The sequence below is a fragment of the Rutidosis leptorrhynchoides genome, chromosome 2, assembly GCF_046630445.1.
Source record: "Rutidosis leptorrhynchoides isolate AG116_Rl617_1_P2 chromosome 2, CSIRO_AGI_Rlap_v1, whole genome shotgun sequence".
Lineage (NCBI taxonomy): Eukaryota > Viridiplantae > Streptophyta > Magnoliopsida > Asterales > Asteraceae > Rutidosis > Rutidosis leptorrhynchoides.
This window is the reverse complement of record NC_092334.1, coordinates 376659797-376685774: the sequence shown is the minus strand read 5'-3', so window position 1 is coordinate 376685774 and position 25978 is coordinate 376659797. Positions and strand designations below refer to the sequence as shown.

Genomic DNA, 25978 nt, shown 5'->3' with positions numbered 1-25978 from the left:
GTGTAATTGGCTCATCCAACCAGATCAACACCATTCCAATCATAGCTTTAACATCAACATAATTACCTTCCTAAATGTATCTAAGTGTATTTTAGGATTACAAGTCTTTACTAGTTACACTTGAAAGCATTGTTCTTCATTTAGCCTTAATTAATCACTAAGTCGTTTTTAATAGTAATTATTGTTCTAGTGACATTGGCTTAAGTGTGTTGGTACTTGATGATCATACTAAGGATGTCTAGATAAGATTTAAGATCACAATTTGTTGTTTAACACTTATGTGTTATGCCTAATCTTGGTTAATATGTCATTAAGATGTCATTAGGCGTAATTAACCACGATTAGTGTTTTTATGATCAAAACTCAATTGAGTATGGAGAAGGCATCTATTCTAAGCATGTTGAGAAAGGTTTCATGAATTATAGATGTCGGGAACTAGTCAAACTTAATTTGGTCAAAAGTGGTGACAGAGAAAACTGCGGTCGTACTGCGGTTGACCGTGGTGGCGACCGTGCAACTTGTTTTCATAAAACTGCGTTGCAATTCAGTTTGGGGTTCTATGGCTGGCTATGCAGTCGACCGTACCTTGACCTTGTATTTTGCTGATCTTTAATTCTATTCTTTAAGCTATGTTTGACTTGGTCATTTGCAAGATAAAGTACGGATTATTGACCTTGCGTGTTTTATGTTAAGATGTCAGTCATCACTTATGCATATGTATGTGTCATCATCAAAACATATTCTTTGGTTAATCATCAAACTTAACTTTGTCGTTTAGTTCATTAACCAACATTCTTCCCCTTTTTGATGATGACAAACATATAAGTGATGAGGGAAATTTTGCTATAAATACGCAAGTGTTAACCATAACTTGTATCCATATTTCTCCCCCTTTTGTCGAAGCAAAAATGTTAGCTCCCCCTAGAACTATGCTCGCCCTTATAGCAAAGCTCCCCCTTAAATTGTGCATGTTGGAAAATATTTATTAAAACATAACAAGCACACATTTTAGTCATAGCAAATACTAAACACAGATAATTCATGTAGTACATTTCTCAAGTGAGATTTTTACATGAATGTCAGAGAGGTTCAATTATCATGATGAGAGAAGTAACCCTTGTCCTTGTCTTCAAGTCGGGACAATATTTGACCAAGTTTTAGAATGTTTCCTTGAATCACACTGTTTTGTCCTTCCGTCGAAAGAGAACAAAAGTTGGGTAGATTTTCAAGAGGAGGTTCTTGTACATCAAGTCGATCAAGTAATTCCTCTTTTCCGTAAACATTTGCAGTGATGATTTGTTGCCAGAGGTCATTCGTTGATGCAAGATGTTGACAAAGGAATCCATCCTTTTTGATGTATTCGGGTTTAAGTGTTCTTGAGACGACCCGTCCTAATCCATAAGGACGAATACAATAACATATGATTACATCGCGAGGTATTTAACCTCTATATGATACATTTCACAAACATTGCATTCGTTTTTTTTTTAAAGACAAACTTTCATTACATCAAAAGTTGACGGCATGCATACCATTTCGCAATATATCCAACTATAATTGACTAAATAATGATCTTGATGAACTCAATGACTCGAATGCAACGTCTTTTGAAATATGTCATGAATGACTTCAAGTAATATCTCTAAAATGAGTAAATGCACAGCGGAAGATTTCTTTCGTACCTGAGAATAAACATGCTTTAAAGTGTCCACCAAAAAGTTGGTGAGTTCATTAGTTTATCATAATCATTCATTTTCATCATTTTAATAGACCACAAGATTTCATATTTCCATTTCTCATAAACATCATGCATAAAAAATCATTCATATGGATTGAACACCTGGTAACCGACATTAACAAAATGCATGTAAGAATATCCCCTATCATTCCGGGACATCTATCGAACATGATAAAACAACATCGAAGTACTAAAGCATCCGCTACAACGGATTGGGTTTGTTAGGCCCAATAGATCTATCTTTAGGATTCGCGTCAATTAGTATACTGGTTTACTAATTCTTAGGTTACCAAGCAAAAAGGGCATATTCGGCTTCGATCATTCAACCATATAATGTAGTTTCGATTACTTGTGTCTATTTCGTAAAATGGTTATAAAAGCGCATGTATTCTCAGTCCCAAAAATATATATTGCAAAAACATTTAAAAAGGGAGAAAATGAAACTCACCGTACTGTATTTTGTAGTAAAAATACATATGACGACATTAAACAAGTGTAGGGTTGGCCTCGGATTCACGAACCTATATCATTTGGATATTTATTAATATACATAATTGTAATCGAATAAATTTATATATATTTACTTTATTAATTATATCATTTTTATCTTAATAATATATGTATGTTTCGTTTATTCATTTTGTATATAAAAATATTATTTTTGTTATGTTATATGTATTAAATATATATAGTTTGTTTGTTAAAACATAGTAATTGTAATAACACTAATATAATATTAATAATGGTAAAAATGATAATAATTATAGTACTTAATATTACTAATAAAGGTAATAATATTAATAATTCTATTAATGATAATAATAATGATATCGTAAAAATATTAATTTTACTGTTAATGATAGTTATGTTAGTGATTTTATTAATTATATAATAATAATACTCGTGATGATATTATTACTTATGTCAATATTAACACTTCTATTATTTATAAAATCATATTATTACTAATATTTACGAAAATGACAATAATTTTTAATAATACTAATAATGATAATCATATTAATAACACATTTGTTAATGATAATCATAGTGCTAAAAATGACCCTAGTGCTAATATTTATGAAAATTATAATAAGTTGTATTATTTTGATAATAATCATGATAATAATAATCAATATCGTAGAAATGGTAATAATACTAAAATGATAAAATTAATAATAATAATAATAATAATAATAATAATAATAATAATAATAATAATAATAATAATAATAATAATAATAATAATACTTAAAATAATACAAATGATAATTTTAATATTAATACTACTTAACAATAATACTTAACAATAATATTAGTAATGATAATAATATTAGTAATATTTACAATAATAATAATGGGTATAATACTTATAACTATGATAATAATAATAATAATAATGATAAGTAATTTATTACTAATAATAACAATATAGATAATAGTAATAATAACAAGAAATACTAGTAATAAAAGTTGTTATACCTTCAAAAGAATAGGTTTTAAAAAAAATGACACTGCTGTGGATCGAACCCAGGACCACTTGCTTCCCCGTCACCTCCCTTAACCATTCAGCCAGCGACACTTTTCTGATTCATATCCATTTTATTTGTTTATAACACGAAATAATTACGTTTCTATTTTCCTTCTTCTTCTTCATTGAATGTTCAATGGAACGAAATCAATCCCGTAATATGTAACCCGTAATAATCGACACAGGACTTGATATCATTTATAGAAATCATTAGTGTATGATTAAATTAGTTAAAAACAAAAATAAAATGAATAAAAAACGATCCTCTACAGCTCGTTCATAACTATTATGAACTCGATCATCAATCTCAATTTCTAAAGCGTTTTAGTTCACGATTTCAAAATGAAAAAGGTTTTAAATCAATATTAGAAACTTTCTGAGTAAACAATTTAACTTGAAACACGAAATTGAATTCAAATTTTAATGAAGAACGACGGTTGACTTTTAGAACCCAAAACTTTGACTCGATAATTTAGATTCAATTCAACGAATTGAATTCTGAAACCTTGCAGTTAGATTGACTAAAAGATTTCTAACACTTTTGCATTAATAGATTTTTAAAAATGAAACAAATTCGAGCCCTTGCAAAATCAATACGCGTACAGAGTAGTTTTATTGTTTCCCTCTTTTTCAATTATTAGATATAATGAGTGTTGCATAAATAATTGATCAATGTTATTATTTAGTTAAAAAAATGAAGTCGACAGGTAACTAATCTCAACAGAAACAAAATTTTACAACAGTTGAATGATACATGAACTGGATGTATCTCCTTTTTCTGATTTTTAAATAATTAAGGACGATCGTGATGATTTAGCAGAATCCAAATATATCTGTTATTATATATTTTATAATTAATAATAAGTACATGTAATTATTAATAATTCTGTTAATAAATATAATTATAATAAGTTATGTCTTAAAACCTTACCTTTATTAATTTTTTTATACATATGTATATATATTTTATATTAGTTTTAATAATACCAACATTGATATTTAATATTATTTAATAATAATAATAATAATAATGAAAATAATAATAATAATATAAATAATAATATAAATATCATAATAATACTAATAAGAATAATGATAATAATAACTTTAAATAAAATGATAATTTTAGTAATCAAGTTAATGATAATACTTTTTAACAATCATAATAATTAAAATTATAATTTTACTAATAACAATGGTACTAATAATGATAAAAAAAATTAAATGCATCAACTTTATATCTATATGTTATATAGTAATATTAATAATGCTGATATTAATATTAATATTAATACTTATTTTTACTCACAATGAAAGTAATAATCATAATGTTGAATACTAACTTGTAATTTCTTTTAATATATTACTGTTACAATTTATTGTTTACGTAATGTTTATCAATTATTAATTGGATATTTATACACTATATAATATATATATATATATAATAATTATACATAGATATCATATCTATTTTTATATAGATTCATTTTAAATTACAACCTAATTATTTTGTATTTTATTTCATATTTTCAATTCAGATGATTTAACTGTGTTCGATAATTTTAAATTATTATATATACTTATATTTGTATTTATACAAACATATATATACATGTTTATTTACAAACAATTGTTCGTGAATCGTCAGGATTAGTCAAAGGTCAAATGGTTTCATGTAAAACAGTTCACAAATTTTGAGATTCAACAATACAGACTTTGCTTATCGTGTCGAAATCATTTAGAGATTAAATTTAAATTTGGTCGAAAATCTCCGGGTCATCACAGTTCTGTTGCACAGAATGTCTAGTGCACTGTTTCTCTTAACCCATTCAGGAAATTCATTAAATGAATTTGGTTTTAGAAAGAATGTTCGCCCTTCATTCGAAACATCAATAATATTTCCAAATTCTTTAAGAGTTAATGAATAATTTCTTCCATAAAGAGAAAATGAGATTTTCTCATTATTTTGTGAGAATTGAAAATTCTCATAGAGTTCATTGATGTGAAGTGGATAAAGTTTCCCTCTTAGATTTAGAAAAACATCCCACTTGATGTTTGAGAATCTTTCAAGAGAGTAGGTAGTTAGGTGATGTGTGAGAACTTCTCTCCCTTCAACAATAGACCTCATGTGATGAATTTTTGGTTTGCAAAGAGATTTTTGGAATAAGTGATGTGGGTGTGAATTGGTTGAATGTATTTGTTTTTATAGAAAAATGATGAATGTTATCTAGCAAACTGGATGGGGTAGGTAGATGAATTGAAAGCTCTTTGACAGAAATATCAATTTGTACTTTTGTAATCGATTGATCATTGAGTTTGTGTAAGAGAGTTAGGACAAATCAATTTTGTCAGATGTTCTGTGGTCGAATCACGGTTGACCGTGGGAGTAGCCGTACAAAAGCAAATCTATCCTTTTACATGAGCATGCAAGCAAGATTAATTTAAACACACAATAAACATAACATCAGAAATTTTCGTGCACATAATTGTTTAGTACCAACATTCAAGTACTTCAAAATGCACATAAGCATTCAATAAGGTTCATTACTCTAAACACAAATTATGTCCTACTGCATGAGATTGTTTTCACAAAACTTTTCAATGCCTTCTTGAACTTGGAGTGATTCTCACTAATCTCCTCTTCCCACTTAAGAATTCTGTTAATTTTGGTTTCAAAATTTGAGTTTACGAATTCTTGATGTTCCTGTAGATTCGCCTCCTCATCTTCCATTTCTTCTTCATCCGATTCCTCCTCTGGTTGATAGTTCTCAATTTCATCTAGATCATCTTGAAGACTTGATCTTCTTCCACGAGAGGTTTCTGGAAGATGACCACTTCGAATGATGGTCAACTTGTCGAGTGGTTCAAACGAAGGTTGTTGAGCGATAGGGTGAGAGACTTTAAGGTAGTTAAACAGGCTGTTCAGATGCATACCATAAGGATAGTTGATTCAGTCATCAAGTTGTTCATTCGAGATGCCATTAGAAAAGCCACATTAATCTCTTCATTTAGTTCAATTGCCCACATAACATAGATTTGAGTAACATGGATGTGGGAGTGGTTTCCTAGCCTGCAGTAGATATTGTGATCAATGATTTTGTTTAGAATATGAAGATCCGAATGAAGATCCTTTTCGGTTAGTCCCTTGGACAAAATTTCGGAGTGATTGGCTTCAGGTTTGCAGAGCAGGGTTAATGCATCAGTGGCTTGAATGAATTCAGGAAGATGTTCCAGCTTGTGTCTTCTGCTGTAGAACTCCTTTCCCCCAGTTGGTACACCCAGAATTTCACCAAAGGTTTCGAGGGGGTATTCCCACCATTTTTTGTTAAGATGAAACCTTACAACCTTTGTTTTGGAGTTAAAACTAAAGTTGGCATAGAATTCTCTTATTAGCTCAGGATATATAGGTCCATTGATTAGCACAAAGGACGCTAGATTTCTTTGGAATAGCTTGTCGATTATTTCAGGAAATGCTTCAAGGTTAATAATCCTTCCTTCTGCAATTGTTCTCGTTTTGAGCCACTTCTTGTTGTATAGCGTGCGTCGTCTTGCATCAGCTGGAGGATTATATCTTTTCTCACCACCTCTTGATTGAGCATTCCTGGTTCTTGCCATTTTCTACACAATGATTCTTCAAATTAATTCAAAGTGTATAATTCAATTGTAGGCAACAAGTTTTGAAAACTTTAATTATCATCAATACTTACATGTCTTGATGTTAATATTCTTCACATTTTCACTCTTCATTACTATTAATGAGTTTGCAAATAGATTATGATTTTCACAAGGTTCATATGTGTTCTATACTTTTGAGATCATCATCAACACATGTTTTGACATCTAACATTATTACACTCAATTTGCAACAATGTTATTTATATCATATGAACAATGATTCTATGAAAATCTAACCTAGATGTATAATGAACCCTAAAATTGTTCAAGTTTAAATCAATGCATAGATAGGCATTACTACAATCATTTCTAAATTGTTCTTCAAGAACAATTTTGATTGTTTGCATTAATTTGAGTTTTGATTCATTCTAGTTAGGGTTTCTTCATAACCCTAATTAATCATACAAACACAATTGAATGCTAGAAAAGCAAGAATTAATCATACCAAAAGTAGGAATTGAGATGGAAGGATTGCGTGTTCTTCTTCGTGTCGATCTCCTCAGCCATGTGGAAAATATGTGTTTTGAAGTGAGTTTGAATGAAATAAGAGTGAGAGTTATTTAATTTAAAACAGAATCAGACCACGCACGGTTGCAGTACGGTCGACCGTGGTGTTAGCCATGAGAGAGTTTTCAGATGTATAAAACACGAATCTACGGTCGAGTATGCGGTCAGCCGTGATTCAACCGTGGATTCTTCTGATCACCAATATCTTCACTTTTTCTTCTCTTGAGCGCGTTTTGACGATTCTTAGGTTCTATAGAATACTTGAGGACAAGTTTTCTTTTCCTAACATTAAATGATCACATCCTTCCGATGTTTAATCATCAATGACACGTAATATACTATATATATATATATATATATATATATATATATATATATATATATATATATATATATATATATATATATATATATATATATATATATATTCAATTAGTATACACAAAACGCATCAATTTTATATTTAGCATGCAATTCATAGTTTCACATAAACACACAATCCTAATACAAATAAACTTCCTTCAATAATCCTTTTTAAAATCATTTTTCAAAAACAATCTTGCATTTGTAAGAAAAAATTTTCATTAATTCAAAATCTTTTTGAAAAGGTTATTCTCATTAGCATTTTGATCATTGGTTTTGATTGATTTTAAGATTACACAATCCTTGACTTATCACTACCATTGAATTACCAGCTTGGTCCATTTTTCCCATGTTCTCAATTTTCCTAATAATATACAATGGACTTTGATTACATGATTTGCATTTGCTAGAGTCGTGACACACATTCATTTCAAGTTTGTCTTTTGATGAATCATAAATAGTCATCCTTTCAAGTTTTCTTTTCAAAGTGTTATTTTTATCAATTAAAACTTTGTTAAGTTGTCTAAATTTGTGTAATTATTTTTCTAAGAGTTTTACTTTGTCACGACTACTATCATACACAAATTTAATAGTCTTGTAATCATCTAACAATTCTTCATAATTAGAAGGATAGAATACATGTACCTCCTGCAATCCATGCTTGAGATATCATCTTCTTTGAAGGGAGATTCAACCTCTTCTTCACTTTGACCATCTTGATTTAGATCATTCCAAGAACTCATGAGGCAAAAATCTTCATTTACATCCAAACCCTTTTCTTGAAAATCTTCAAGCTTCTTCAAATTCTTCCTTACCCCTCTACCCTTTAAACTCCTAGATTTTTCTTCTTCTTGAGAGCATAGTGAATTCCAACATTCCTTTGCACTTTCACATGAAATTATCTTTATTCTTTCTTCATTAGGAAGAACTCCATGAAGTAGTGAAATTGCATCAAATTGTTTCAAAACATCATTGTTTTGAAATGTTGACTTCACTAGTCTTGAACATGCTTGTGGAACAAAGTCTCCTACTTTGATTATTCTTCACAAGTAGTAATCTTTGGATTTGAGATAAGTCTCAAATCTTAATTTCCACACATCAATATCTACCTTATCAAAGATTGGTGCTTCTTTCATCAATTCTTCCAAGTATCCCATAGTTTGAGTTGATCCGAGAATCGTTGACTCAAGTTTTTGTATAAAACGAATTTTGACACTTTCAAAAACGTTTATAGAGAAATGATTTGAGCAACTGCTCTGATACCAATTGTAAGTAACTAGAGGGGGTGAATAGTTACTTAATACATTTTTAACAATTTTTCGATTGATCACCAAATTCGATTAACTATGATCAACCAATTCAACTGAAACTTGATGTGTGTAGTGTATATGTTCAAAATAATGAATAAAGTAATGTAAAGAACATAGACACAAGGATTTATAGTGGTTCGGGTGGATGTTAACTAATCCACCTTAATCCACTCCCCGATTACACTAATCGGAATTTCTTGCTTCACTAAGCACTTTTCTCCAAACCCGGTGGAGATCCGATTTACAAGTCTTCAACTTCTTTGGTAGACAACAAACCTAATCTTTCTAACCCTTTGAAAGATCAAATCCAACCTCGATTAACTTGTCTTCACCTTGGACAAGTATTTATCTCCAAATAAGATTAATCAACTTCCTAAGTCCCTTTAAGGAAGTAGATCACTAAGCTAGCCTATGCTTCTACTAATTGAAGTTACAAGACTTATACACTTTGCAATGATGATCCTAAGACAATACTAGGACATACATTACACTAAGTAAACTCACAAGATTAATGATTTTGATTAGTAAGTTTACAAAAACCAAATTCTATATCTATAAGATCATAGAATCTTCTCTTCCTTGATCACATTTGAGTAGTAATTAGAGCCCTTGTGATCTCTGGAAATAAGTTTTTGAAATATACAAGAGGGTCATCTTCATATTCTCTTCAATGCTTGCCTTTTATAGTAGGATTCAAAAAATAGCCGTTGACATATGGTTGCCAGCACGGCCGACCGATGTTCGACCGTACGTGCTCCAGTCCAAAATGTGTATCCGTTGTATAGCCATTTGACTCAAATTTGAACATCACATTTTGGCACCTTTACTCCATCTAGCACCTGCAAAAGAAACTCAACATCCTATACAAGTACTATATGCATTAAGTGTGTGAGATTTGGTCTTATTGAGTGAAAGTGACATGACACTCCAATAGTGGTAAACCCAACATTCTTGAAGAAGTGTCTTGATTGATATTTTAGGAAATCTCAGTTTGGTCAAGAATTAGTTAGTCACATTAATGCATTTGGTTCAATTCTAAAGACTAGTCAATATGTCATTAACTTCCTAGTTTCAATTAATCACAAGTCATGTTCATATTAAGATTAGGTAGAGATTAATTGAATGATGTCTTTCTAAGATAATCATTAAGTGTGTAGAGACATCAAAGTTAAGTCATACTTGAGTAAGCAATCACAACTTGTTACTTAGACAAGACCAAATATACAATTGACCATAATTCCATTGTGAACCATTTTACACTTAATTTATTAGAGTAGGCTAGTTACATGAATCCTAGTATTCTAACTCGTAAGCACATAGCAAACATATTAATTAAGTTGATAAATTTATGAGTATTAAACATATTAGCAAGTAGCAAGTAATACTCACACATAGCAAGAGATAGTTACTCTAAGATCAATCATATAGATATTTGCACAACTTATAATTTAAGCTTTTAACAAGCTTACTTGCAATACAACATATTGCATGATTAATGTGTAAGCACACATTAATGTCCAACACATGCACAAGGGAAGAGCAATCTCTAGTTGGGACTTGGTGACCATCCTAAATGTATCTAAGTGTATTTTAGGATTACAAGTCTTTACTAGTTACATTTGAAAGCATTGTTCTTCATTTAGCGTTAATTAATCACTAATCATCTTTAATAGTAATTATTGTTCTAGTGACATTGGCTTAAGTGTGTTGGTACTTGATGATCATACTAAGGATGTCTAGATAAGATTTAAGATCACAAGTTATTGTTTAACACTTATGTCTTATGCCTAATCTTGGTTAATTTGTCATTAAGATGTCATTAGGCGTAATTAACCACGATTAGTGTTTTTATGACCAAAACTCAATTGAGTATGGAGAAGGCATCTATTCTAAGCATGTTGAGAAAGGTTTCATGAATTATAGATGTCGGGAACTAGTCAAACTTAATTTGGTCAAAAGTGGTGACAGAGAAAACTACGATCGCACAACAGTTGACCGTGGTGGCGACCGTGCAACTTGTTTTCATAAAAATGCATTGCAATTCAGTTTGGGGTTCTACGGCTGGCTATGCGGTCGAACGTATCTTGACCGTGTATTTTGCTGATCTTTAATTCTATTCTTTAAGCTATGTTTGACTTGGTCATTAGCAAGATAAAGTATGGATTAGTGACCTTGCGTGTTTTATGTTAAGATGTCGGTCATCACTTAAGCATATGTATGTGTCATCATCAAAACATATTCTTTGGTTAATCATCCTACTTAACTTTATCGTTTAGTTCATTAACCAACATTCAACCAACACTATTGCATGTTCTTGTTTAATTGTTGCCTTAGGATTATATCATATCAACTGTTTAGGTATCTGCTAGGTTTCTATCTGCTTTACTTTCAGTATATCAACTGTAATGCTGTATAATGTTTGATTTGGTATGATCTCATTAGTATAATGAAATGGTTGTTAGTTTTCATTTAAGGTTTTGTCAACTTAATCGGACGGACTCCTTCCATTTGTGATCAGTGTTCAATCAACACGGCACGTTGTTATTCAGTTAACTAAACTGATAACGAGGGCTATGATTAGAACTTAACTCACTAATAAACCTAGTGCTTTACTGAAGATAACCTCCGAGGTGTAGATACCTTCCAATTCTACAACCAAGTAACATATTTTTCACTACTCAACCAGAACTCTGAGAGTTTAGAGATAAGTAGGTCTGTGTAATTGGCTCATCCAACCAGATCTACACCATTCCAATCATAGCTTTAACATCAACATAATTACCTTCTCCTAGCCCAAACTAATATCTCGGTCAACATTTCCTTGATCTCCATACTCCAGATTTCCTTTCACTTTAATTACTTTTTCGCATTTAGGACTATTAGCTTAAAACAAACTACTATCCTTTACTCAGGTAATTTAACCAAAGACAATTATCCACTTGATCTTCAATTCGTTAAACCATTCAAAAACACGACCATAGGTTAACTTACACCTTCTACCATTAGAAAGTCAAAAGTAAATTTAGGCCTCGCAAAATATAAATAATAAACCACTGTTCGCTACTCTCATCAGTTGATTCTGACATCTTGCGACCTAACGACATCGCACGAATAAAACCCTCTGTTTCAGTCATATCAGATTGTCTCATTTTTTATGCAATTAAATAACTTAATATAGAGCTACTAATATATAACCAAGATGGTTGTGAAAATTCATGCTTATTAAATTGTGTGATGGCTAAAATGGCTCGGCTAAATTTATTGTAAAAAGAAGTGAATGTCTGGAATTGTGAAATTTTCATACCCAGCGGTAATGTGTTGGTAAGTCTAATATATTATTATTTAAAATTTATAAACTCAGGATATTAATGACTAAAGTATTTATCGCATCTACTACTATATAATAATGTTGCTAATTACTGAAATACAATTCAATATTGTGCTTTGTTATATATTTATATAACTCTTTTGTTTTTTTATTTTTTGTTTTTTTATTGTAGCGTCTTCCAAACGAATTGATGTTACTTCCCGGTCTATGTATTGGTAAAAGAGTGTCGTGCTTCAATTTGGATAAACGAAAGTACAAATGGAGGTTGAAACAAGAGAAGTCGAAGAAAAAACCAAACCTTTGTGTGTCTTATGGATTCACCCGTTTTCGAAAAGAAAATCGGATAAAGCCTGGCATAAAATGTTTATTCAATTACCGCTATAAAGAGCGTGCGTTTTTCTATTTCATATTTACAACAATCAATAACTTAAACTTGTGTTATGAATAACTGTATGAACAAATGTTTTCAACATTTTGGTGATGTGTATTCTTTATGCTTTACAAATTCAATTCACAACAGTACTTTCGACAATGACCGTATAATATCGTTATTTCATATACATTTGCAAAATACTATATAATATTTCCGGATGAGTACCCGTGCAACGCACGGGTTCATGAATCTAAGTGTGTGTATATATATATATATATATATATATAGATGATTCCAGCGATTGGTGGCATGCCTCCTTTAGGGGGTCAGGAGTTCGACCCGAGTTGGCTACATATTAAAAACACAATTTCATCTCTGCCGTGAAGTATCCACCCATGGCACCCTTTCCATATCATTTTGGGGGGGGGGGGGGGGGAGGGGGTGTAAAGGGTTTTACTTGGTCGTGCCCTTGGATCAGTTTCAAGGTTTCCTACCGGGCAGCGATGGGGGCGGGGTTATTATCGCTGCATCGGCATAGTCGAAACGGGAGATGATCGCAATAGGTGGTTTAGTCCCTCTCGGGTGATTCCAATCGATGTTCAAATTTTTTTTGAGAAAACTCAAACTAATGATAGTGATTATTTGAGAATATATAGCAGGTAGCTTACCAATAATAGAACAAAATAAATAGTTTAACGCATACAATAGAAACTTTGAAAGTTGAATACATACCATAGGAATTTGGTGAAAGTTTAATGCATTTTCAATCAATTTTCCCAATTATTTTCTTCCCAAATCATGTCTGCCCTAAACCACCTCCCACCGAACCTCATCGAAACAATTCTCCCTCTTCTGCCACCTAAATCCCTAGGCCGTTTCAAATCAGTTTCAAAACATTGGTACTCACTCATTTCCAGTCCCAATTTTATCAAAACCCATATTCGTGAATACACCAAAAACAACCCCAATCCTAACCCCACACACCTAATTTTAGTTCCTAACTATAGTGATTATCCGCTCTACTCACTCGATATTAAACTACTCAACACCCAAACCACTCCCACCACCGTAGCTGCTAAACGCATGAATTTACCAAAATCATGCTTTGAGATACTAGGGTCTTGCAACGGGTTTATTTTAGCCAATGATCGTTATGGTAACCTACGTTTAGTTAATCCAGTCGTAGGAAAGCCCTTGAAAGTTTCGGGTGGAAAAAGTATTGATGGAACATTTGGATTTGATTATGATTCATCAACTGATGATTATAAAGTGATCTCCATTTCTTGTAAGGGCGTTTCTCAGTCTGATCCTAATTCCAAATTTTCAAGCGTGTATAGTTTACGTAACAATTCGTGGAAAATTTTGCCTAATTCCTCTTACCAACAACATAAGCATCATAGTCTACGTCCAGGGGTACTCGTAAACAATAATCTTCACTGGATAGTGAGAAGCAGTCACTCAACATTGACTATTGCTGCTTTTAACTTAGCTAATGAAGAATTTCATGAGATCGAGTTTCCTGATTCAATTGATTATGACGGAGATAAGTGGTACCAGCTTCATTCTCTTGGTGGGAAATTAGTTGCTGATCTGTGGGATGAGATGTATTTTGATGAAGGTGTTAGTGAATTGCGGGTGATGGAGGAGTATGGGGATCCTAAGTCTTGGACCAAACTTTGCATCTTTAATGACCACCGGTATCCAGATTATGAGAGCTTTGCTCAAATTGGTAATAGGAATATTTTGTTAGGTATTAGCAATGAGGAGGAAATTAATGAAATTATTGTATACAATATGGACAAAAGAAGATGCACACATGTAACAGTAGAAGGGTGCCAAGAAGGATTCGAGTATTATGGTACATATGTTGAAAGCCTTGAATCACTTGAACGTTTCCGTTAGAGCGCCACTGGTTTTTAGTTACAAAAAAGGGCGAATGATTCTTAATCTGAATAAGACCTGAATTTCAAATTAAAGTTAAGTGCATCAAATTGCATAGTCTATCCCTTATAACTGAATGTTTTCCTTTTCCTCGATGTCTTTAATTCATATATAATATGTCATGACTGATGATATAACATAAGAAGTGTCTATTAACTTGGAGCTTGTTTACAATGTTAATCCTTAATGTAGGACATTTCATTCTCTTTTTTGAATGGTAATGTGGATATTGTAAACTTAATTGGGTGAAGTAGGACTTGGCCTAACGATGTGAATGGAGTGTAGTCCCTCTCGTTATGTCTATAATACCTTGCTAGACCTATCTCGGAATCATATTGTCAGTCACTATGCCTAAACCATAATTTCTAAGAGTTCGAATCCGGTGATCAATATTCATTCTATTTTTAATCGAAAGTATCAACATAATCTAAGTCTTTTATCAGATTAACGAAGCTAGTCCATTTATACCAACCGAGTAAGTATTTCACGATATCTATTCATTTATTTAAGTGGTTCTTTCTCTAAATATAATACTCACTCCGTCTCAAAAAAACAGTCCGCTTTAATTTTTGTTGGATTTAAGATATAATAATGAATTGTCTAATTTGGTCTTTATTTAATGTAGTTATAAAGAGTAATTAATACATTAGTTGCTATTTTAAAAGTTTAATTTCTTAAATTAAAATGGATATAATTGAAATTTTAATGATATTTAATAGTTATTTAAGGAAAATACAATAAAATTGGGACAAACAAAAATAGAACACTGGACAGTTTATTTGGAACAAAGAGACAAGTAAGTGATGCTTTTCTAAAGAAGATGTTTTCTTTCTTGCAAAAATGAAAACTAGCTATACTGAACTATTTGCCAAGCTAGTATTTAAAACAAATTCTCTCTCCAAATTGGCCCAAGATCATTATTGGCTCACAACCAATATTTAAGTCAACTGAGCCCTGTCCAATATTTAAATTCTAAACAAAAGGCAATACAAGATTAATCTAGGAACCATTACTATCGGTCAATATGCCTAAAGCATAGTCTTCTAAAAGTTTGAATTAAGGATCAATATTCATTCTATTCATAATCGATAGTATCGACATCATCTAGACCTTTCATCAGATTAACGAAGGTAGCCCATTTATACCAACCGAGTAAGTATTTCACGATATCTATTTATTTATTTAAGTGGTTCTTTATCTGAATACTAGTATAATAAACTAGGAATTAGACCATTGGGCCAAGGCCCAATTTTATACGTGTTGTCTACGTTTATTGACTTGCTGCCCTTTGTTGACTTTTTGTTTCTAAAACGACAATTGAAAATCAGAGACGTCTCCTTCTCTCCCATTGTAGTTGCCGTTTTTTTGGCTTTTATATATATATATATATATATATATATATATATATATATATATATATATATATATATATATATATATATATATATATATAGGGGTAGGATCAATGGAGAAGTAACCAATCGGGAAAGCGGGGGGAAGCAAAAAAAAAATTTTTTCGTTTTTTTTGGAATTATTTTTCAGGCATCAAGATCACACGAAAATATGAACATTTAGAAAAGACACTTCAGGATGAATGTTATTATTTAGGCGGGAAAACGATCGACAAAAATAACATTCAAGATAATATTGTTCGTGAAAAATGTTAACGTTTTTTTTTTCTTCATGTTTTGTGAAGTATAATTTAGCCCGATTTAGAGTTTAGGGTTTAGGGTTTGGTGTTTTGGGTTTATTCCATAAACTCAAAACACCAAACCCTAAACCCTAAACTCTAAACCGTTCGTGTTAAAAAAGTCAATCAAAATCCTAAATCTAAACCCTAAACCATAAATTTCTAAACCCTAATATCTAAACCCTATAAACCCTAATAACTAAACCATAATATCTAAAACTTCAACATACGCTCGAAAAACACGATAATTGTTATATATTAGTTATTCGAGGATTTTTCCGTCAAAATAAAAATATTTATCACAAAGTGTCTTTATTAAATGTTCATATTTTCATCCAATCTATAATGTTCGTGAACAAAGTTTTTTGCAAAAAATGAAAAAAAAAAAAATTTGCTTCCCCCCGATTGGTTACTTCCCTCTTGATTCCATCGCTATATATATATATATATATATATATATATATATATATATATATATATATATATATATATATATATATATATATATATATATATATATATATATATATATATATATATATATATATATATATATATATAGGGGCAGGATCAATGGGGAAGTAACTAATCAGGGGGAAGCAAATTCTTTTTTGTTTCGTTTTTTTTTTTTTGGAATTTTTTTTCAGGCATCAAGATCACACGAAAATATGAACATTTAGAAAAGACAGGCGCAAAAACGATCGACAAAAATAACATTCAAGATAATATTGTTCGTGAAGAATGTTAACGTTTTTTTTCTTCATGTTTTGTGAAGTAAAATTTAGTCCGATTTAGAGTTTAGGGTTTAGGGTTTAGGGTTTGGTGTTTTGGGTTTATTTCATAAATCCAAAACACCAAACTCTAAACTCTAAACTCTAAACCGTTCGTGTTAAAAACTCAATCTAAATCCTAAATCTAAACCCTAAATCTAAACCCTAAACCCTAAATTTCTAAACTCTAATATCTAAACCTTATAAACCCTAATATCTAAACCCTAATATCTAAAACCTCAACATACGCTCGAAAAACACGATAATTGTTATATATTAGTTTTTCGAGCCTTTTCCCGCCAAAATAAAAATATTTATCACAAAGTGTCTTTATTAAATGTTCATATTTTCATCCAATCTATAATGTTCGTGAACAAAGTTTTTTAAAAAAACAAAAAAAAAAGATTTTGCTTCCCCCGCTTCCCCCCGATTGGTTACTTCCCTCTTGATCCTATCACTATATATATATATATATATATATATATATATATATATATATATATATATATATATATATATATATATATATATATATATATATATATATATATATATAATTACAATTTATAATTTATAATTATAGTAAGTGACATTTTTCAAAAAAAAGAGGTGATCCTCACACACCACTTTTTGATCCATATACACCGAATTACCTATTTTTACCCTTAATTATACTTACAATAATAATATAAGTTCTAACTTCTTGGGAGCATAACTGTAATTTCATAAGACAAAAATGCACATGGATAAAAAAAAGTAATGTGCGAGAATCACCTCTTTTCAAAAACAATATTTTCTTCTTATTTAAATGAAAAAACGAGCTACAGTATACAATTGAAAAAACGAGCTACAGTATACTGAACTAGGAGTATTTGTCAAGCTAGCATTTCAAAACAAATTTTCTCTTCAAATTGGGCCAAGATCATTATTGGTCCACAACTAATATTTAAGTCAAGTGAGCCCTGTCCAAATTGTTTCTTGTCTTGTTAGATACAGGCGAGTCCAAACTAGTTTCACTCCAAACGGAATCATGAAACCCTAAAACACCAACCATCGTTTGAGTCAGATTGAAATCCTCCACTGCCTCTCGATTTTCGGTGAGCACGGTTGCTAACAGTAACGGCAGAGGTAAGATCACCTGAACCATACTTGTTCCTCTTCTTTTTTCTTATCTGCGTCTTATATTAACACCTCCCTTAATCATGTCGGACCCAATTTCCACCCAAAACCACCTTCCATCGGACCTTGTCAAAGCAATTCTACTTTTATTACCACCTAAATCCCTAGGCCGTTTTAAATCCGTTTCAAAACCATGGTGCTCCTTTATTTCAAGTCACAATTTTATCAGAACACATACCCTTAACTACACCGAAACCAACCCCAATCCTGACCCAACCCACATGATTTTAGTTCCCGAAGATGGCGAATTCCTCTGCTCAGTCGGTATAAAACAACTCAATACCCAAACCTCACCTGAAACCCTAACTGCTAAACGCTTGAATCTGAATTTCCAGGGACAATGGGCTGAGATACAAGGGTCTTGCAACGGGCTTGTTTTAGCCAACGATATACATGATAACCTCTATCTTGTCAATCCAACCACTCGAAAGTCAAGAAAAGTTCCAGATTCTGGTGTAGAAAGTTCTTTTGGAATATATGGATTTGGTTATGATTCTTCTAAAGATGATTATAGAGTAATCTCCATATCTTATAAACCCGTTTCAGATTCAGATTCGAATCTTAATTGCACATCACAAGTGTATAGTTTACGTAACAATTCATGGAACAAGTTGCCTAATTTCCCTCACAAACTACATGATCATCTATGTCCAGGGGTACTCCTAAACAATAAACTTCACTGGGTAGTAAGAAACACACTCTCTACAATGACTATTGCTTCCTTTTGTTTAGCTGACGAAGAATTTCATGAAATCGAGTTGCCTGATTCATTTAAGTGTATTCGAGCTGCGAGTACCAAGCTTTGTGCTGTTGGTGGGAAATTAGTTGTTGTTCGCTGTGATCAATTTCATTATGAATTATGGGTGATGAAGGAGTATGGGGTTCCTAATTCTTGGACGGAACTTTGTGTCATTTATAATTTCATAGATCTGGATTGTGAGTTATTTGCTCAAGTCAACAATCATGATATTTTGTTGGGTAATAGTTCAAATGGAATTGTTATACACAATATGGATGAAGGAAGATCCACAAGTGTAACAGTTCAAGGGTACCCAGGAGAATTCATGGTTGCTGGTACGTATGTTGAAAGCCTTGAATCACTTGAACGTTTCCGTTAGACCAATACTTGTTTTTATTTCAGTAATGTGTCTGGTTGCAGTTTTATGAAGTACGATGCTTGATTATAAATTTGATGTTTGGTTAAGATGAGTTTATAGATTGTTTTTATAAATTAGATGTTGGTTAAGTGCATCACATTAAAGTTATCAACCATATCTGCCATCTAAATTTCTTTCAAGGTGCTAACTTTTCTATTTTTGAGTGCATGATTTCTTTCCTCAGTTAAATGTGCAGCTACTTTATTTCATTTGTTTATGTCTCTTTTCTGATAATATCATTCACAGGTTTATTTTTTGTTGGATTCAATGAAAACATGTAAATATGTTTGACTTTATACCTGAACTAAGAATACGTACAAGAATCCTTAGAGGCTTGTAACAGGCAGGATAGATTCATTTGGAAATTTATGCACTTTCACAGACAGCTTATTAACTTTTCAACCATATATGGCATCAGACTTTGTTTTAAGGTATTCATTTTTTTGATTGCATGAACTGCGTTTCTCAATTAAATGTGCAGGCTAGACTACTTGATTTCATGAGCTTGAGTCTTTTCTAATACATAAAAATATGTTACTAACCCGTAATGTCAAAAATAACTATTAACGGGAATGTAAGTACATGCTGTTTAGTACCTAATCTTGCGTGTAGAACCTTGACATTCTACATCGTTTAGCTAATTTCTTTTAGTTTTGTCTGTTTTCCAATACAGTAGATATGTAATATTAGCCCCATGTATTTGCTGAAACACAGTTACACCAAAAACATCCTTGACCATGTAGTTGCTGAAACACAGCTGCACCAAAAGCATCCTTGACCATTTGAAATCAAACTAAAAATAATTCGCACTTTAGGTTTCACAAATACAATTTCAATGTGTTCATCAAGTCATTGTACAGAAGAAAATTGTATTCCCCTTGTGGGAAATGACAAAGATATTAAAAACAAAAATCAAGGGTGCACTTTGAATAGAATTGAATTTCTTATTAATTTCTAATACTGCACCTATCCACTTACGCAGCTCAGATTTTCATCTACTAGTTTCAAATCAAATTTGACCATTCAGTTAAAAATGTGGTTAACTGAGTTGTGTATGCTACACTGATATATTGATTGGATTTGAGTCCCATAGTTTTGATCTAAAATTAGTACAAATGTAACTTGAAATGGCTTATGTTACAATTACTAATGATGCCATGGAACTCATAATAAAGAAACCAATGAAAGATGCCCTGATGAACAAGACATTCATGATAAGTATGCTCCAATCAATTTTGTTATTGAAGTGGATTTACCAAATTTCCTTCTTATTGACAACCATACAACAATGCCAAAAGTAACAAGTAAAAAACAAGAGTTAATTGTATGAATGGTTTACGTGGTTTTATATATGCAGTCAGCTATTGTCTCTATATATTGACTTTTAAGTTATGATTCCACTTCTTCCAATTTAAGTATGCTCTCATTATCAGTGGCTAGGAGCCATCAACCGATCTTTGTGCTAGGAGTCTTTAACGGTTCGGTTATCGATTTTCTCAGTTTATTCGATTCATTTTGTTCGATTTTGAAAATTTAAGGCAAACATAAACTGAAACCGAATTCAGTTTCATAATCGAAATTGTAGCTAAATTCAAATTCGGTTTGTTTTCAGTTAAAACTAAAAAACCCCAAAAATCATAATTTAACCAAAATAATCATAACAAATCGATTTTAATTTTGACTTTTGATCTTAAAATTGTTTTTTTGTCTATATATTACTAATTTAATATATTGTTAGTCGAATTTCATTTTAGGGTAAACCGAATTTGAAAAAGTAAAAGCGAATCAAAAACCAAATCCGGATTTGAAAGAAAAAAAACCGAAAACTGAGTTCAAATTCAGTTCGGTTTTTTCAGTTTTCATTCATTCATTTCAGGCTAATCGACTTGAAAGCAAATAGTTGGTTCTCTATGATGAGAAAATGGAGGAAATATAAATGTCATTAGATAACTTCTAATTTTGACTAGTGAAGTTCTGGGGTATCCGATGTTTACAAATGCAGCACCCATATGTGGAACTAGTTTTGCGATAACTCCTATATATACACTATTACATTGTACATTATTTTTTATAGGTTCCAATAATAATTCACTCAAATTTTCATCTTCCAAAACAGCAACCCTTTGCATTGTACATAAAGACGAGTTTATTAATATTAATGTATCAACAGATGTCTTCTGCAAACCTCCTACCTCTACACTAACCTCATCATCAAGAAACAAATCTTTTGAAATTCCCTCAAGCTCGTTAACCGGTCTCTGATTTTCCAAATTATCAACAGTAAATTTGTCTGAAAGTTGTGGGGCCACATTTATCTTGGCAGCTTCAACTGGTAACCACCGTTCTTCAACATAGTATTTTGTTTCTGAATTAGGTTGCTTTAAGCTTCTATGATTGAACAATCTAACCGTATCTGAAGAGATCATAAGATTCTACAAGCCAGGGTTCCTCGATAGGCTGGTAATTTTTGCTAAATGGTACGTAGATATCTTCAGAGCTGAAATCATCTTCGAAATCCAGATCACCTAATAATTGTTTTCAGACCAAAAAGTCGCTTCCATTGTTATCCAAAATTTTCTCTTCATCTGTCAAGTCACTGGGAGCATTTGAGTTTTCAGAGACATATTAGCCACTGGTTTAGTTTCTAGGAAGATTATTACATTAAAATACCTTTAGATCGAGCAGAAATCAACGCAGTGTCCACCATCCATGAACCAAAAACGTTCGGTGAAGGAATTCGGCTAAAAGATCTAGTCAGTGACTTCTTTAACAATGTTTTTCTGCTCTTTTTAGCAGAGCTAAATGTGGTGAAAGAGAAACTTCAGGTCTAAACATCCAGAAAGTTTCACATAACGATTGCATACCCCTCTTGATAACACAACAACACCAAAAACATCATTGACCATGTATTTGCTGAAATCAAACTAAAAATAATTCGCTCTTTAGGTTTCACAAGAACAATTCCAATGTGTTCATCAAGTCATTGTATAGAAGAAAATTGTATTGCCTTTATGAAATATGAAAAAGATATTAACGCAAAAATCAAAGATGCACTTTGAATTTCAGTTTTAAGCAAAACAAAATCAGACCATAAGAATTAGTTCCTTACTAGTTTCGAATACCGCACCTATCCACTTATGCAGCTCAAATTTTCATCTAGTTACAATTTAATCTGATCAGTCAGTTTAAAATGTTGTTCACTGAATGTTGTGTAAACTCATTCACACGAGTCCCATAGTTGTAACAACTTAACCATCACTAGATAGCTCAGTGGTTGGGGCCCTGAGTTCCTTGCAAGAGGTCTCAGGTTCGAATACCGTATAGAGCGAATATTTAGTGGTGGCCAGGATGGGTTGGAAACAGTCAAGGAGTAATCCTGCTGGGCTGCGTACATCAGAGTACGTGGTCGGATTACTCGCCCTCCCGGGTAGCACGAACAGGGAAAACCTTCTACCTTTTATCTTTGCAAAATACAAAGAAACCAATGAAAGAAGTCCGGATGAACAAAACGTTTATAACAACTATGCATCTAATCAATTTTATTGTATGCAACTATCTGAAAGACAATAAATTAAACAGTAAAAAAAGAAACAATAAATATATTCAGTTCTAAGATTACCTTATAGATGTGACGACTCGGAGATTTCCGACCAAATTTAAACTTAATCTTATTATGATTCGACACGATAAGCAAAGTCTGTTATGTTGAAGTATTAACAATTTTGAATTGTGTTCATATTATCAATTACCCTTTGACTATATTCGACGATTCACGAATATATATATATATATATATATATATATATATATATATATATATATATATATATATATATATATATATATATATATATATATATATATATAAACAAAAGTATATATATAATAAATTGAAGTAATAAAATATATTTAATCATTAGAACTAAATATGTATATATAAAAATTAATGACTACACATGTATGTATATATAATAATTAAATATAACTGAAACATTAAAATCAAATATGTAAAATATTATACAAAATAATAAGGTTGTTATTAAAAATTAATCTATATAAACATATATGAATTATGTACATAATTACTATTATATGTATAATATATACCGGATATGTAAATAATAAATATTCAATATGTGTGATCATATCATATATATATTATATAATTAATAAATATTATAATTAATGAAATGTAAGGTTAATACATTAGATGTGATTACAAAATTAGAAATATAAGTGTTATACAAATATTATTATTACTTTCATTATTATTATTATTATTATTATTATTATTATTATTATTATTATTATTATTATTATTATTATTATTATTATTATTATTATTAATATTGAAATCAGTATTAGTCATATTATTATAGAAATATGGAGTTTGATATACATAAATTGATATGTTATTATTAGTACTAATATTATTATTATTATTATTATTATCATTAATAACATCAATTATATTATAAATAGTATTATTATCATAAATAAGATTATTATTATCAATTTTATAGTTAATATCATTGCTAATACTTATTAGTATTATAACTATTACAAAAAAAATAATTATTATTAGTATTATTATTAATTATCATTAATAATACTATTAATATCAATTACACTAAGAATTATTATTATTATGAATTGTTATTACTTTTATTATCATTATAATTAGTATTGATATTACTATTAATATTATGAATTATTATTATTATTATTGAAATTATTAACAGTATCAATATAATATCAATAATATGATTATAAGTATACAGAAAAACAGATTCATGTTATACAGATACATATATATATGGTACGTATACTGCCAAATAAATAAATAAATTCGTATAAGAATTACAGCACAAGCCGTATTCTGTTCTCCATCGTTTTCCAACTGCATCATCAACTGAGTTTTGTCAAACATCCAGTACAGAATGATTACTTACGTTTTTATAACAAACAAAAGCAGTTAATCGATTTGATTTTATTTATTATATTTATTCTGACAAAATTGATTGTGTCGAGCAAATCTAACTACACAACAATCGTTAATGGTGTCACAATAGCTGTAAATATGTCTATTAACATCTATATATTACTCTGCAATTACAATTCGAGTTATAAACATCAGAATCAAAATTCAATTTGAAGAACACAGCACAAGTACTCTGTTCGTGTTCTTGATTTTGAAAAACTCAAATTCAAATTCTATTTTAAAAAGTAGTAATGTAGTTTAGTTAGGATTCGTTATTTTAAATTATCTGCAAAAGATCTATCTCCAACTCTTCCTATTTAATTCGAATTTTGGGAGTCAAACTTAATTTTAAAAAGTCAACTAACCTGTTCTTGATAAAAATTCGATATTTCTGTTACATTGTTGAGTCAATTAAGGAGTCAGATAGTTTGTAGGAATCAAAAGAAAACTTTTTCATGTTAACATTGTGGTCTATAACAACCTGTAATAGTGAATACGATTTTAAGTTTGATAAGGTGTTCTTCATGTCTGTTACGATTTTAAATTCTTTAAATACCTTTCTGATTTAATAAATTGCAATACTTCTAATTATTATTATATCACTGATAAGTCCTAAAATATATTACGAATTATATTAAAGTTTGAGTTGGATCCTGGTTCGATTTCTGGGTTATGAGGAAGAAGGAAGAACATAATAGATGGTTACAAGATAAATATATATGCGTATGGTTTTAAATCAGAAAATGGGCAATAGCCCAACGGTTAAGGGAGAGTGTAACGAGTGGGAGGTCGTGGGTTCGAGTCCCGGCTTGGGCAATTTGATATCTTTTTTAGCCTTTAAGGTAGTAAACATTTTGGTTATATTTATTATTATTTATTTTCATTTATTATTATTATTATTATTATTATTATTATTATTATTATTATTATTATTATTATTATTATTATTATTATTATTATTATTATTATTATTATTATTATTATTATTAGGATTAGTATTGTAGTTATTATCATTAATGTTACTAATAAAAGTTACCATTTGTTATTATTAACGTAATTAAAATCACAATTATAATTACTATTATTATTGTTATTACTAATATTATTATTGTTACTAGTATTATTAGAAAGTAATATTATTAATATTATCATTAGTATTATGTTATAAATATTAGTATTATTAGGATTGACATAAGTATTATTATTAATATTATCATTTTCATTAATTTAATTATCATAACCGGTATTATATTATTAAAGATTAACACAACTATTATTAAAAGTATCATTACTTTTAATCTATCATTTTGTTAAAACTACTATTAATACTATCATTATTTTTACTAGTACTATTAAAATTATTTTTATTATCATTATACTTATTTTGGTACTATTATAACTGGTACATTGTAAATAAAAGATTAATTATATA

The 25978-nt window shown here is 30.4% G+C and overlaps 2 protein-coding genes across 2 annotated transcripts; both read left to right on the top strand.

Annotated features, from left to right (window-relative positions):
* Positions 1-13626: 13626 nt before the first annotated feature.
* On the top strand, positions 13627-14730 carry LOC139889009 (F-box/kelch-repeat protein At3g06240-like). The gene has a single exon (XM_071871985.1). It carries the CDS (start codon positions 13627-13629, stop codon positions 14728-14730), a length of 1104 nt encoding a protein of 367 aa, XP_071728086.1.
* Positions 14731-18230: 3500 nt separating this feature from the next.
* Positions 18231-19705, top strand: LOC139892080 (F-box/kelch-repeat protein At3g06240-like). Its single transcript, XM_071875114.1, has one exon. It carries the CDS (start codon positions 18432-18434, stop codon positions 19524-19526), a length of 1095 nt encoding a protein of 364 aa, XP_071731215.1. The 5' UTR covers positions 18231-18431; the 3' UTR covers positions 19527-19705.
* The last annotated feature ends 6273 nt before the right edge of the window (positions 19706-25978 follow it).